The following is a 14,575-nucleotide window of genomic DNA, read 5'->3' as shown; positions in this document are numbered from 1 at the left end:
TTAAAGAGAACCCCTAATTATAACTACCTTAGTTTCGGCTGAATCAAAAAAAGGTTTACAATACCATACACCTTTTTGGACACAGTAAACTCTTCTCTAAACTACCACAAACCATATTTACATTATTATCTAGAGGGCAAACTTTCAAGAGAACATTAAGTATGTTACGAGACATATGTTTGGTGACTAAAACTCGCACGTAAGCGAATGGAAATAAGTTTAGATATCCAAATCTAAATAAGAAATGGTGGCTTGTCCAATGGCGATGAAAGCAAAAATAAAATACAAGAAATGCAAAATAAAAAATATGAATACATCTGTATGTATGTATACCTTCTCGGCCAATTCGAAAAGAAAAACAAATTAAATAAATCTCGGCTAAAACAAATACTCTCGGCCATATCAAAATTGATTGCATTAACAGGGAACACTCGAGTCACGGCACTATTCAAAGTCAAATTTAATTACATTTTTCGGAGCAACCAAAAAAGAAAGTTTTATTTAAATTTAAGCCAATTGTATAAGCATCATTTTTTACATACAAATTAAGTAATACTAAAATACATACTTTAGGTATTAAAAGTAAGAGAAAATTAAATAAAAACACGAAAAAGTCCCAGTAAAAGATAAAGCATTGAAATATGAATGGAATGAGAAAGTTTAAGCGGAAAAGCGATATGAGAAGTATTCAAAAAACAAATTCACTCTTAAGAAAAAATTACCAAACCCAAAAACAAGCAAAAATTCAAAATTGTAATTGTTGTAAGCAATATATATACAAACATACATATATCCAGAACATTTATAACACAACCCAAGCTAAATATAAGCGACTCCCTAAACACACGTACACTACACTCAAAACAAAAAAAAAAAAACAAAAAACCGTGAAACCGATTTAAAAAAAGCAACCACCAAAGTACACACAAACCTACACCACCACACGCTCAGCCCCACACCTTCCATTGGTTTAGATTTTAAGCATAATTTTTAATATAATCGTCAGCCTAAAAAGGGAAAATATAAGAAAGTACAGAAAGCAACCTATCACGGCAGTCCAAAATTATTCAAAATAAAAAGTGTTTAAGGCATACTTATATTACCGAATCAAAAATAAAGTACTTAAGCGAGTATACATACATATGCAATACGTTGCGTCGTCTAGTTTAATGTCGTAAAATTTTACTTTTTGTAATAATTAATTAATATTAAAATATGTATTCTATGACAAGGCAAAAATCAAGGGTAAACGCTAATGTATTGTAAACGTCTTTCGACTTACTAATTTCCAAAACGAAAACCGAAACCAAGCCAAAAAATAGCTCTCAAAAGAAAAAGAAACAAAAGGCTAATGCCAAGGCATGTGCACCCAAAAAAATTAAAACCCATTGATTTTCTGGCATCTAAAATATAGAAACTACTTAAAATACGAACCTATATTATTACACAAGAAAATGATTTGAAATAAATTGAATCTTGTAATATACACGTTTATTTTATCTTTAAGGGCTTGCTACCCCGCCAATTTCTAGCATGGCATGTCGCCATCGTAATCTGTCCCATACTCATCGACCGACTTACTCCTCCATGGACGGTTGTAGGAGGCGGAATAAGTAGTCTGCTTGCTTCTAAGTTCCTCCAGGAGTTTCTCGCACTTAAAGCGCCAGAGATAGTTGTGGGTTTTTGTAAGATTTCCGAAGGCCTTCAGCCTGTCAATCTCTGCCGCTTGCTTTGGGGGACACCCTTCCTCGCCCTTGGCGAGCTTAAGACTCTGTCGCGGTAGCTCCTGGAAGTCCAGGGTCTGGGTCGTGGTAAAGTTGCGTTTTAGTGACTCATGGTCTACGAACTTCAAGCCTGACCGGCTGTTTTTTAAGTAGTTTCGGTAAGCCAACTTGCGCTGCTCAAGGAAATTGGGGACGGTCTCGACGCGCACAAAAGCCGCATCCGTGTACGTATCCTGGCTGAGTGACTGATGACGTTCGCAGCCTTCCACCCGAATGCCGGGCAGGATGGCGTTGCTTTGCTCCTCGACTGCAAAACGACGCTCTGCCCAGTTGCCAATAAGCACCGCCGTGCCGTATGGAGTAAAGGCCATGTCGTCCGTCAGCGATTTTTTAGTTGTAAATTCCATTTCGCGCGCAAAAAAAAAAAAAGAAAATACTAACGAAAATTTTTAATATGTTCCAGTGCGTTGGTTAATACATATGAAATACAAAACTTGGCAACCTAATCCCAACCTTCTCCGCTCCGTATTGCCGTGGTAAACAATTCGTTCCACTACATTCCCAATCCAGCGGGCTTCAGAGTGAGTTCGACAGAGCTCCACCATCTAAGGCCCCTTCACAATTTGTGAAGGGAAATTTAATGTGTTATTGTAAGGGCCGTATCATAGAGCTGGAAAACAATCGATGTTTAGGACCATCGATGTTTTCGATGTTTTTGAAGAAACCATCGATGAAACATCGATGTTTTCAAATAAAACATAAAAATATCAATTAAGTAGTTTTTTTATTTGAGATCATAATTCTTATTTAAAAACATTAACTGATCAACAATGTTTGATTTTAATGCGCATCTCCTGTCAGATATAATTTGTCCAGCTTTGCTGAACGCTCGCTCTGAAGCGCAGGAAGATGCTGGCACGCATAAGACCTTTTTAGACAGCATTGCTAAGGCTGTTGTATCGTTTGTATGCGTCTAAAAAAACAGAGAAAACATTATTACCGTCCAATACTCAAGTTGATTCACTCCTTCTCCTTTATGTGCTACTTCAATACAATAAAAACAATCGATAGCGGCCCAAGAACCATCGATGTTTACAAAATTTAAGAAACACCGACGGTATCGATAGTGCCATCGATTGTTTTCCAGCTCTACCGTATCAACCTAGGGGGCCGTCGCATCACGCATTTTTTTATATATGAACTCGTTACTAGGAAGAAAAGAAAAATTAATGAGTCCTGAAATAACAAGAAACGAAGCTAACTTCGGCACGCCGAAGTTTGAAATTGGATCATTAAGAATCGAGCCATTTAGTTAAATTAATATAAAATCAAGAAAGGAAGCTAACTTCGGCTCGCCGAAGTTTGTATACCCTTGCAGATTGGTTTTGATGTTTATATTATAAATTTAAATGCTGAAAACACTCACAAAATAGAGTTTCAATAGGTTTTACCTATTATATTACAGTTTGACAGTTACAGTCAGTCTTCGACTATCTCTCGTCGCGAGCGGACGTCGCTTATCTCCCATCAGCGGTTCTTAATCGGTCTTCGTTCTTATTGGACCCACGTGGTCCTAATTTTTCATACTCCTTCATCTCTCGTTTTCCACAAATTTTCCATCCACCAATTGCATAAAATACTTAACGGAATATCAATGCAAAAGCCCCAACATGGCCCCAGGGCCCCCAACCTGGGCGACAACCGGTTTGCACCGTTTGTCAACAGCCCCCCAGCGAAAAAAAGAAGACAACCCCAAAAACTGGATGTTGCTTTTCCTGACCTTCCACCAACCGCAGTCGACAACCCGAAGTACATTGTAATTGCCTCTACCAACACCGACAAGACACTCTCCCAATTCTCATGCTTTGGCGTTCACCGTGCCTTAAAAATGATCTCTAAAAACATAGTGTCTATTTCGACCCTCAGAGACGGAAATTTACTAATGCTAGTTAAATCTCAAGCCGACGCCCAAAAGTTTATTAACACTACCGAGCTTACTGGTATATGCAAAATTAAGTGCAAGCTCCACGAGGCCCTCAATTTTGTAAAAGGAACTGTTTATGCCCCGTACCTCAGTGACATCCCCGAAAAAGAAATCGTCGACGAACTTAAGTCACAAAAAGTGACCGACGTGTACAAATTTATGAAATCACATGATGGTGTGTCCAAACCGAGTGGAGTCATCCTACTAACCTTTGAACTCTATAATCTCCCAACTAAAATCGAAATTTCTTGGCACTCTGTAAAAGTCCGCGAATACACACCCAACCCCATGAGATGCAAGTCTTGCCAATTGCTTGGACACACAACCAAGCACTGCAAAAACTCTCCCCGTTGCTCTGAATGCGCCCTTCCCCCCCATGTCCCAAACAAATGCACGAAAATTAACTGCGCCAATTGCTCTGGCGAGCACTCGGCCTCATCCCGACAATGCCCCAAGTACCAAGAACAAAAAGAAATACTAAGAATAAAAACTGTTAAAAAATGCACCATGCGTGAGGCCAAAACAATATTCAAAACAACGTCACAAAATACGGTTAATACCGCTTCCTACTCTTTAGTAGTTAAAACAACACCAACACATCAACGCAGCGAAAACGCAAACAACAACAAAAACGAAATTAAAAAATCTTCCACTGACGAAGTCCCCAATAACTCCCTTTCCTCTTCTCTTTCCCCTTCCCCTTCCCCCACCCCTTCTCCTACTCCCTCTTCCCAATCCCCTATCCCACCAAGCCCTTATCAGGTAGATCACTCTGCTCTACCTCTTCAAAACAAATATAACTTATCTCCTGCATCACTTGCACATTTAAATAAAATTCATGCTGAGCATGAAGAAAACAACCCAACTACTTCTCATATTCAAAATAAATCAGCCTCACACAAAAATAATTCTAATGCCCGAAAAACAAACAGCATCTCCTCTGACGAAGCTATGAGCGATTCATAATTCATATTATTAAAACAAACAAAAATCAAATAACACCTGCCCTCTCTTCCTTTTAATGTCTATTAAACTAGTACAATGGAACATGAATGGTTATTTTAACAATTACCACGAATTACAACTTTTGATAAACGACACCAACCCGGATGTTATTTGCCTCCAGGAAACTCATTTAAAATCTAGCCTAACGAATATAGCTTTTCCCAAGCCATTTTCTGGTTACTTCTATAATTTTATCTCTAATACCTATGCCAAGCAAGGTGTTTGCATACGCGTTCGGAAAAGTATTCCACACAAGCCCATACCAATAAATGGCAGTACATGCTCTTTAGGTATTGAAATCCTGACACAACCCAATGTCTGTATTTTTAATACATATATACCTCCCTCTCAATCATTAGTAGCAAACGAAATTCTTAAAATTATAGACCTCACTAGCAAACCAATCCTATATGTCGGAGATTTTAATGCCTGGAGTCCAATGTGGGGGTCTCCCTCGCATAACTCTAGAGGACACCAAATAGAAGATGTCATAAACAAATCAATCTTAACTATCCTCAACGATGGCTCCACTACCCATCATTCCACTCACAACTCCTTCACGGCAATTGATCTTACATTAGTCTCCGCATCGCTGTTCCCTTTCTGTAAGTGGTCCGTAAAAGACTCTCTTTATGGAAGTGATCACTATCCCATAAGCACAGACATTCATTTTAGTACAATTTCTGAACGCATACCACCTCCTCCTAAATTTAAAGTAGATGAAGCCAATTGGAACCTGTACCGCGACAAATGCAAAGTTACCTTTAACTTTCTTGCTACCAATGATTTAAACCTATTCGCAGCCAAAATATTAAAAGGAATTAAAGCCGCTGCTAATGTTGCAATCCCGCAAACCAAACCTTCCCTACATCTGCGAAATGTTTCTTGGTGGAACAAAACGCTTCAAGATCTGAGGCAGCAAAAGCAATCCCTTTGGCATGCCTACAAACAAACTCGGAGCACTGCCGCTCTAATATCCTACAAAAAATCCAATGCTCTATTTAGATACCAATCCAAAATAGCAAAACGAGAATCTTTTGAAAGATTCACATCAAATATTTCTCCTCAAGCATCTACTAAGAAGACCTGGTCAGATTTAAATCGCCTAATTGGGAACTCATCAAATAGTCTCAGTCTCAGGACAATAAAGTATAAAAATGAAGAGTTACATAACTCTGCAGACATGGGCGACGCTTTTGGGAATTTTTGGTCGGACTACTCAAAGGACGACAATTTTTCCCACCAATACAATACCCGTAAAAAAGAAATCCTGTCTCAGCAATACGAAAGAACGAAACTCTCCACTGCTTCTAAAGATCTGGACTCTAACTTTACTCGAATATGCCCTTCAGTATGCAAAAGGAAAAACACCCGGTATAGACCGAATTTCATACCCAATGCTCAAACAGCTCCCTTCCGAAGCTAAGTACCGCCTACTAGAACTATATAACGCAATGCTCGCTAAAGGATCGTACCCCCATGTGTGGAAATCCGCTATTATCATCCCAATCTTAAAACCAAATAAACCAACCAATGAAATAACATCATTTAGACCTATTTCCCTACTCCCCTGCCTAAGCAAGACCCTAGAAAAAATGTTAGCTAAAAGACTTATGTGGTTCATCACAAAACATAAACTCATCAGCCCCCACCAAACAGCTTTTAAACAACAGCATAGCACTCTTGATTCTCTCCTGCATCTCCACCATTATGCATCGGATGCCCTTTCTACCAAAAATCATGTTACCATACTGGCAACTGATTTTGAAAGGGCTTTCGATCGCATAGGGGTGCACACAGTATTGGATCAACTTTCCCGGTGGGGGGTAGGTCAAAAGACCTTCAACTTAGCGAAGGCTTTCATGATCAACCGTTCAATCCGAGTAAGAGTAAACAACACTCTATCTAAATTCTATACTCTCCACAATGGCATCCCACAAGGATCGCCCCTCTCTGTGGTATTGTTCATGATCGCCTTCCAGTCCTTAAACAACATTATTCTAAGATATAAACAAATTAAATTTTCAATTTATGCAGACGATGCCATAATCTATAGCAAATGTAAAAACACTACTACATTAAACAGTCAGTTGAAAAAAAAACCTTAAGGATATTCAAATTTGGGGGAACACTTCCGGTGCGACCCTTGCTGTAAATAAATGTAAACTCTTTCATATTTGTAAAAAACAACGCTGTACATATCCAACATTATCTTACAATAACATAAATATAGAAAACGTTCCTTACATTAAAATTCTTGGCCTGACAATTGATAAACGACTCACATTTAAACAACATTGTAACGAACTTAGGATTAATTTAAACAATAGACTTAACATTATTAAATTCTTAACATCTAAGCGCTCTTTCATCCACCCGACTACACTAATACAAGCGACGCGAGCTTTGATCCTGTCCAAAATCGAGTACGCCCTTCCTATCTATGGCTGGTGCGCGCCATCCAATCTAAAGAAAATCACGCGGCCGTTAGGCGCAGCATTGGTGCTTACCCAACGACCCCAACCAAATGCATCCTGGCCGAAGCAGGATTACCAGATGTTAAAACCAGAGTTTCGCAAACCACCTACAAACTAATACCCAAACTCATGTGCTCGACGAACACGATTCTTCTCAAGAACCTCGAAGTAGCCATAAAGCATCGTAGGAAATTCAAAGTCCAATCTGCGATACGCAGGTGTATATACTTCATGAAGAGACACCACATAGAAAAACCCTACCGCTGGAATAAAGTCATCCCGTCTCCGTTTTGGAAATTACATTCCACGGAAATTGACACCTCTCTCCACGATTTTCAAAAATCTAGGACTCCAATCACAATATTTAAGCAGCTATTCGAAGAAGTTACGCACAAGTACTCCGATCGGAAATGGTTTTATACAGACGGCTCAAAATCTGACGCCACAACATCCTTTGCAGTTGTGGACGAACGCGGATTAACTGTTTCATGGGGGCAGCTACCCCACCACTTCTCGGTGTTTACTGCAGAAGCAGTAGCCATTATTAAAGCAATTAAATTCGCCCTCGAACATAAAGGAAGATATATCATCTGCAGTGATAGCCTGTCCACCCTGCAAGGTGTTCAAAACTTCTACAACAACAACAACCTTCTATGCGAAATTCGTCACCTGTGCATCAAAAATCGTAGCAAAATTAAACTATTATGGGTCCCGGCGCATATAGGAATAACTGGAAACGAGTTAGCCGACAAAGCAGCAAAGCTAGCCGGACTGGCTCCGAGCCTAACAATCATACCTGGAGTACAACAGGACATCTGGAATAACATCAAAAAGATATTACTAGATATCGAATTGGAAGACTGGTCGTCTTTTAACCACTGCACTATGGGCAAAAAGTCAGAAATTTTGGCATTTTTACATTTTTTTTGTTGTTTTGTATTAAACAATAAACTATTTCAACTGATTAACAATACTTTCAGGACCCCAAATATAATTTTTAAACATTTTTAAATGTTATTTTTTAGTACTTTTTTGTTTAACGAAGTCGAAAGATTGAGATCTGGTCACACCTTAAGGAAAAATGGCGAAAAAGTTGTTTATCTTTGCAGTTTAATAACTTAACAACTGTGAATTAAATTAAAACTGTTTTATATGGAATCTAATAGTCATGGTATGTCAAAAAAGTTATAAGCTCGAAAATTTTGTTATATGTGTTGTGTTGTCCAATATTTCAGTGTGTTGTTGCTGTGTTTTTATGTCCCAACTATAAAATGTAGATGTGTGTTTCATGGAATGAAACTTACAAGTTGACGAGGGTTAACGCAAGGTGGAAGCTGAAACTTAACAACTAATATTATCTGAACACAATAACATAAAGCTCTTTTGCTCCTTTTTGTTCCATTTCGCAATAATTTGATATGTTGCCGTTGCATTTGAGTTTTGCCATTCACGTTGCTTGATGTATGGAATGACAACAACAGGCAACAAGCTCCAGTACATAACCTTATAATGGAAAATATGAACGAAATCGTTTTAAACGATGCTCAGTGCATATTGATTAAACAAAAACTGAAGCAGATTTTTGGTTTTCTAAATCAGAAATTGGCGAAATGCAACAGAAATCTAGACCGCTTCAAATCAAAACATCCACAGTGGCTCGCGTCAAATTTAAAAATTGTTGTAATGGAAAAGGACGTGACCCATGATAAACCTGGTCGAAAATTCTTGACGTATGCTGTGGCAGGACCAAGACTGAAAAGAAAATTATCATCTGAATTCGCCAAAGAAAAAGAAAATGTGCCATTATTCTTGCATGCTGCTTCAGTCTCGGCAAAAGAAAAACCAAACAAATGGATAGTGCACTTTCGCTACGAAACGAAAATATTAGCGGAAATGTAAAGAAACCTAAGCAGAATGCTGTTATAAAAATAAGTCTTGATAAGGCCTTAGCCTTTTTAATAGAAAATGGGCTAACAAAAAGGCAATACATTAACTTAAAAGCCATATCTCAGCATCATGGATGCGATATCTATTCACCGTATTCTGCGCTTACTCAAATAAAATTAAAATGTAGACCCAAGCAAATTATTTATACTGAAACAGAGGCAAAAGTATCGCTTCAAGATTTATTAAATCATACTGCTGACCGCATATTGGAAAGTTAAAAAGAAGTAATTTGTCAATTACAGAACACGCATTGTAAACTAATTGCCACCTATGGCTTTGATGGTATAATTTGATTTTAAGGTGTAGTTAAAATTTTTTTTTATTTTACAGGGGTATAGACAAAATTAAATTTTTAAATATAATTGTACAATATAGAATATGCTCCGAAATTAGTAAAATTAAAATTGTTCTATGTATTATGAAGACTATTTTAATTTATTTAAAAATATCTTAAAAGGGGCGTTACAAAAGGCGTGGTTAAACTAACATAAAGAAATACATAGGAAATTCAATTACAATTAAATGTTGAAAGTTTTAATCGTCTATCTTAAATATTCTAGGAATCAGACTTCATGCCTAAAAATCAAAGACTATTTGCCCAAAGCTTTAAGGGGGAGGAACGGAAGGCTTGGTCAAACTGCAAAAAAAAAAAAAACCGAAATTCAGGCATAATATTTTAGGCATATCTGCAAAGATTCATGCCTCTATCTTCAAAATTAGAATTGATGCCAAAAAAATCGATTTTTTGCCCATAGTGCACTGGTATAAAAAGTCTAACCCCGACAAAAAAGTCACCAAATTACCAGTATCGTGCACTAGAAGGGAATGCTCCATTCTTACCCGATTAAAAACTGGACACACAAACCTCACACATAAGCACATCCTCAACGGCGAAAAGCAGGTGAACTGCCCTAACTGCGGGAACGAACTATCAGTCAAACATATACTAGATGAATGCGGACACTTTCATAACATCAGAACAAAACTCTTCGGTCCAACACCGCCCTCAAATCTTTTAGCTAACCTAACAACCATTAATTCAAATTTAATATTATCTTTTCTAAGCAAATGTAAAATTATACACCAAATTTAAACAGCTCTATCTATTTCCCTACATAATTCCCACTCTTACAAAGTTTAAAACCAGAAATATCCATGAAAATATAAATATCAATTGTCGAGTCGATGGCCACAGTAGCTAGTTACTCCCTATCTTTAAATTAAGTATTATATTATAAATACGTTTATGTATAATAGTTAATAATGAATAAAAAAAAAAAAAAAAAAAAAAAAAAAACAGTTACAGTTCTACATTCCCAGCTTTACGTATTTTATACATTTACGGATCGCTTCTATGGCAGCTATATGATATAGTTGTCCGATTTTTATGAAATTTATACCAAATTCTAGAATAATAAAAAAAGCTTATACATATCTCAAAGTAGATTAAAATACGTTGAAAAACAATGAAGCAATAATTTTTTTCCTAATAATTTCCCGATCCCGAGCTATATCATATACATAGTCGTCCGATTTTCATAAAATTTTTACCAAAATTCAGGAATAATATAAAATGACCATTTTTAAAAAATGTTGAAAAACAGCAAAGTTATAATTTTTTTCTAAAAATTTATCGAACATTTGTATGGCAGCTATATGATATAGTCGTCCGATCCGGCCCGTTCCGACATATATAACAGGTTGGCTGATAAGTCCCCGGTCTGACACATAGATGACGTCGCTAGTATTGAATGCATATTATTTTTATATAGTACTAACCTTCAAATGATTCGTGTCAAAATTTGACGTCTGTCAGTCAATTAGTTTGTGAGATAGAGCGTCTTTTGTGAAGCAACTTTTGTTATTGTGAAAAAAATGGAAAAAAAAGGAATTTCGTGTTTTGATAAAATACTGTTTTCTGAAGGGAAAAAATACAGTGGAAGCGAAAACTTGGCTTGATAATGAGTTTCCGGAGTCTGCCCCAGGGAAATCAACAATAATTGATTGGTATGCAAAATTCAAGCGTGGTGAAATGAGCACGGAGGACGGTGAACGCAGTGGACGCCCGAAAGAGGTGGTTACCTTCGAAAACATAAAAAAAATCAACAAAATGATTTTGAATGACCGTAAAATAAAGTTGATCGAAATAGCAGAGGCCCTAAAAATAACAAAGGAACGTGTTGGTCATATCATTCATCAACATTTGGATATGCGGAAGCTCTGTGCAAAATGGGTGCCGCGCGAGCTCACATTTGACCAAAAACAACCGTGCCACAAGTCATTGAGAACGATGGCAAAAATTCATGAATTGGGCTTCGAATTGCGAATTGCGAATTGCGTCTTGGCAAACGTGGAAAGGAGGCTGATCGGTCTGTAGTTGGCTACGTTGTTGCAGCATTTCCCCTTTTTGTGGATCATTACCACGTTTGCGTTTTTCCAGGAGAGCGGGAAGTGTCCGAGTCTTAAGGCAGCATTGTATACCAGGACCAGGAAGAGGAGTGCCTTAACCGGAAGGAGTTTAGCAACTCTATTGGTGATGCCATCCGCTCCTGGCGACTTCCGGTTCTTCAACTTCCTGATCCTGGCCCGCACTTCTGGAAGCAGGATCGGTGAAATGGGAGGTGTCATTTGGTGAGGTATTTCTAGAGAAGCACGGACCTTTTCCGTCCTTTCCTGAGAGGATGTTGCGAAAGGGGTAAATCGCTCCTCCAGACTTTCGGCGAAGGCTTCCGCTCGGTCCTGTGGTGACTTTGCGCAATTTCCATCCGCTTTTCTCACAGGAAACTTGGGGGTTACTTGCCTTTTACTCTGCCCGGCAAGTTTCTAAAGCGCGTAGTCCGTGTCCCTGTCTGGTGTTGCCTCCTCCAGCTCCTTGTCAATGCGCTCCTGGCGTAGAAGTCTCAGCAGCTTCCTGACACGGTGTGCCAGTCTGCGGTACACCCTCAGCACCCTGGCTTCATACGTCCTGGAGTATTCCCTCCTGAGCCTGTGTTTGGTGTCGATCAGTGCCCTGATGTCCGGTGGTAGAGGAAGGCGGTGTGGCGGCTCCTGTCCGGGGGCATTGCGAGCTCTGCTGCAGCCTTGATTTTATCCTCCAGAAGTATGGCAGCGTCATCTACGTCCTCGGCAGAGTTAATCTCCATATGCAGGTGTATGGAGTCCTCCAGGGTTCTTCTAAACATCCTGACGTCAGATAGTATAGGTAAAATGTAATGAAATAATATCTGCAAGGGTATACAAACTTCGGCGTGCCGAAGTTAGCTTCCTTTCTTGTTTTTAAACTGGTGTAAACGATGTGGAATACTTTCTCTATATCATATCATATTTTGTACCCTTGCAGGGTATTATAATTTCAGTCAAAAGTTTGCAACGCAGTGAAGGAGACCTTTCCGACCCTATAAAGTATATATATTCTTGATCAGCATCAACAGCCGAGTCGATCTAGCCATGTCCGTATGTCCCTCTGTCCGTTTCTACGCAAACTAGTCCCTAGTTTTAAAGCTATCTGAATGAAACTTTGCATATAGTCTTCTATATACTCTCACTGCTATATATGTCGGAACGGGCCGGATCGGACGACTATATCATATAGCTGCCATATCAAAACCAATCTGCAAGGGTATACAAACTTCGACGTGCCAAAGTTAGCTTCTTTTCGTGTTTTTTTTTTTTTTTTATTTAAAAAAAATTTTAAAAAAATCAGAAATCTATTTTGTATTGTATTTCCTTAACTTATGTACTATAAGTGCTTAAAATGATTTTTCAATATTCAATGACGTTACAAAGTTACATCACTGGAAAGACATGCTCTTCAGAGCAGCTTACTCCTGTAATGATTACTTCTTTTGCGTTTCTATCGAAAGCACATTTTTCCAACTGGCCAATACGATTTCTTAAAAACGACAAGTTTTTTTTAAACACTTGCATCATTCTGAATCGTTTTCCTATGTCATTTTTGTTTCGGAAAAAACGATTTCCTTAATGGAGGAAAACATCTGCGTTAAAGATTTTTTATAGATTTTTAATAGATGCAACATTCAAGGTATGCCCGCTCGGAGATTTTAAGCAGCTGCTTATCACATACATCAAGTATATGGAAAAGGTAATCATTTTAATTCTTTTTATTTAATATTTTTATAAAATTAGTTTTATGTGATTGTTTTTTATCTAAACCCTTTCATTTTTCAATAAAACATTTGTTCACATATATTGAGTATAACATTTGTAGTTTGGGGGGTGCTTCATTTATTTCGGATTATGAGAAAGCGATGCGTAATTTTTTTTTTTATTTTGACAAAATTAGCCCAGTGCTACAAGTATAAAATACTTATTATTAATGCCCTGGTCACTTGAGCTAAAATTAGACAGGATTTCTACTTAATACCTAGTACATTAATTATTATATGAACTAATTATTTATTTATTTTATTTTATATTATTATTTTTAGTTATTTTTTTTTTAGTTATTTTTATTTTATTTTATTTATTTTTATATCTTTAATTACGTATTAATATGAAGTTTGCTGTTTGTTTATTTGTTTGTTATGCGTTGTTTCTTAAATATAGTTTTACTTTTGAATTAAATTGAGTTGCATTCCTAATAGTTTTGAGTTCATGGGGTAATTGGTTCCATAGACGGATAGCGTTGACAAAGAACTGCCTCTCGGAGTTGAGCATTTGGACTCGAGGGCATATAAAATTTTTAGTCCTTTGCGAGGCTGCCGGTATTAATTTATTATACAAGTAAGAAGGCTCATGGGTTTTCACTATTTTGTGGAAAAATGAAAGGGCTCTAAGATTAATCCAGGAGTTTAAGTTTAAGTCAAGTAGTTTAGTAGTCAAGTGTGATACATGGTCAAAACGATTTAAATTAAACACATAACGAACAATAGAATTTAAGCCTGTGACTAATTTTCTCGTGTCCCGTCTGTCGCAAAACCCGAATATTTCTATACCATAAAACAGGGTGGGAATCAGAATGGTTTTAGAAATCAGGACTCTTATGTGTTCGGGTAAAAAGTTTCTGGTATTTGCCAATTGACGCAAGATACCATAGACTCGACCGGTTACTTTCGATATGTGATTGCCCCAAGACAGTAGAGCTGGGAAAAAATCGATGTCAACATCGATTAAATCGATTCTTTCTTTTCGGTCGATGCATCGATTCGGTTTAGAAAGAATCGATTAATCGACAAGGTCCATGCTTTGCTCTATCTGTGCGTTTCAGCTAGCTCAACAGAAGCAGAGCGAGTATTTAGTAAGGCTGGATGTATTATAACCGATAAACGTGCGGCTTTAAAACCCAAAACTTTGAATAAGCTCGTTTTTGCCAACAAAAACCACTGGCTAGTCGAATTTTGATATTTTTATAATTTGAAAATATTTTTGGTTTTTTGTGATCTCATTTAAGTTAATTTAATTTTTCTGGAAATATCCAG

The 14,575-nt window shown here is 37.5% G+C and overlaps 1 protein-coding gene across 1 annotated transcript; it reads right to left on the bottom strand.

Annotated features, from left to right (window-relative positions):
• Positions 1-1,469: 1,469 nt before the first annotated feature.
• On the bottom strand, positions 1,470-2,212 carry LOC108083311 (uncharacterized). The gene has a single exon (XM_017179049.3). The coding sequence runs from the start codon at positions 2,129-2,131 to the stop codon at positions 1,529-1,531; it is 603 nt and encodes a 200-aa protein (XP_017034538.1). The 5' UTR covers positions 2,132-2,212; the 3' UTR covers positions 1,470-1,528.
• Positions 2,213-14,575: the final 12,363 nt, after the last annotated feature.

This window comes from Drosophila kikkawai, chromosome 3L (assembly GCF_030179895.1).
Source record: "Drosophila kikkawai strain 14028-0561.14 chromosome 3L, DkikHiC1v2, whole genome shotgun sequence".
NCBI classification, from domain to species: domain Eukaryota; kingdom Metazoa; phylum Arthropoda; class Insecta; order Diptera; family Drosophilidae; genus Drosophila; species Drosophila kikkawai.
Note: the sequence above shows the minus strand (reverse complement) of the source record. Positions and strands in the feature narration are given on the sequence as shown.

Coding starts and splice junctions, on each gene's coding strand:
- LOC108083311 (XM_017179049.3), bottom strand. CDS start 2,131: ATGGAATTTACAACTAAAAAATCGCTGACGGACGACATGGCCTTTACT.